The following is a 1,620-nucleotide window of genomic DNA, read 5'->3' as shown; positions in this document are numbered from 1 at the left end:
ACTAAGGCCTCAATATTTCTTTGAAATGAATTTTCAGAAACCTTTTCCATTAACATAAATAACTTTTGAAAAAAATCCGTTTCTAAAATCTCTTCCATTAATATAAACAACTTTTGAAAAAAAAATCCATGCACTGGAACTTTAAAAATGGCCATTACAGTCAGTGACGAGAACACACAGATGTATTCCATGACATCGCAGGCATCTAATATATGCGAGATGAATGAGGAAGTTTGGTCCATACATGTTGTGTGGTTTTACCAGACTATATATGTCTGAGAGCTGCTCCATGAGCCAGATATTATTAATTCAGACTCTCAAACTGCTGACAGGGCATTAATTCATGCACGGAAATTCAGTGAAGCGGCGGTTGTTTCTCTGTCAACAAGCCACTTCAGCTGCTCGAAATCGCCCACATCACAGGGAACCGTGAGCGGCCCTCTGTGACTGTAAGCCCACTCTCCCTCCCCTTCATTTGCGAGAAGCTTGGTAATGAATGGATGATTCAAATACATAATGGGGATCACAAACCGCTGCCGCTCTTCTCCCACGTAAACTGCCACGCACCCCTTCGGAACCATCTTGCGGCGACGGCCGAACGCCACCAGCTCGCGGGTTCGAACCGGGAGGGGGCTACCGGCCACCTGGGGCCGCTGGAGGCAAACAAACGAGGAACTTCCCGAGGTTCGATCCTGGGACACGAGGGTCGAAATCGTGCGAACCAGGGAACCAATGAGCCTGCAAACCCTCAGACGCACGGAGATTAAAGCTCTGATCTTGGGGAACCTGCGCCCCACGCGGATCTTCATGGCGGCAACCTGTGGACGTGGGGGCAAGAGAAGGGGTCGCTGCTACAGTTGGACTGAGAGTGCCATTCGTGAGTAGAAGGTTATGTGTTCGAAACCCAGGGCCTGGAGTAGAGGAAAAACCAGTTGGCTGAGAGTGCAATTTTGGGTTATGGAGGCAGAAGAGAGGGGAGGAGCGAGAGAATGGGTTGAGTGTTTGAATAAAACTGTAGATCTTTGAATGGGGGAGGGACTGATTTATTGTAATGGGCAGAGAGTTTCTTGGAAATTGCATGCCCTTGAATAGGGCCAAGTGCAAACTTCGTGTACGGATGTTTTTGACAATTTGTGCTTTAGCCAACTATCAAGTTGAAAAGCACTTTTCTTCTTATTCACAAGCTTCCCACTTTTGTTTTGCTTCACAAACTCACCATGATGGTCATGGGAATGGCAATGGGTCATGATGGTCATGGCAAGTATGGAAATGACAATGGGTTAGCGTTGGCATTTTCATAGAACATTTAATGTTCAGTGTATTATTATAATTTAGCATATAGAATATTAAATGCTTTATATTTTTTATTTTTGTGGAAATGAAAAGCTGTATATTTTTTATTTTTATTTTTACGGAAATGAAATTGATTCCGTTTTATTAATAGTACTTTAGTCATTTTCATTAATGTCATTTAGAATTTAAAAGTTGTGGACATTTTTCATCATTTTAAAATTTCGTGATCTTTTTATGTCATTTAGTTTGTGGTCCACATTGTGTAGGTGTAAGTTTTTGGGATATTTTGTATTCCTTTTAAGATGAATATTTGGTCTTAGTGCATAT

General features: G+C 42.3%; 1 protein-coding gene across 1 annotated transcript; it reads right to left on the bottom strand.

The window, feature by feature from the left end:
• Window positions 1–340: 340 nt before the first annotated feature.
• Window positions 341–1,144, bottom strand: LOC149230367 (uncharacterized). The gene has a single exon (XM_089376049.1). It carries the CDS (start codon window positions 807–809, stop codon window positions 342–344), a length of 468 nt encoding a protein of 155 aa, XP_089232175.1. The 5' UTR covers window positions 810–1,144; the 3' UTR covers window position 341.
• Window positions 1,145–1,620: the final 476 nt, after the last annotated feature.

This window comes from Pinus tabuliformis, chromosome J, assembly GCF_031772625.1.
Source record: "Pinus tabuliformis cultivar Carrire ecotype Pingquan chromosome J, CPIR1, whole genome shotgun sequence".
Lineage (NCBI taxonomy): Eukaryota > Viridiplantae > Streptophyta > Pinopsida > Pinales > Pinaceae > Pinus > Pinus tabuliformis.
The sequence above is the reverse complement of the archived record's forward strand: the minus strand, read 5'-3'. Positions and strand labels throughout refer to the sequence as shown.

Excerpts from the sequence above, each read along its gene's own strand:
- LOC149230367 (XM_089376049.1), bottom strand. The coding sequence starts at position 809 with ATGAAGATCCGCGTGGGGCGCAGGTTCCCCAAGATCAGAGCTTTAATC.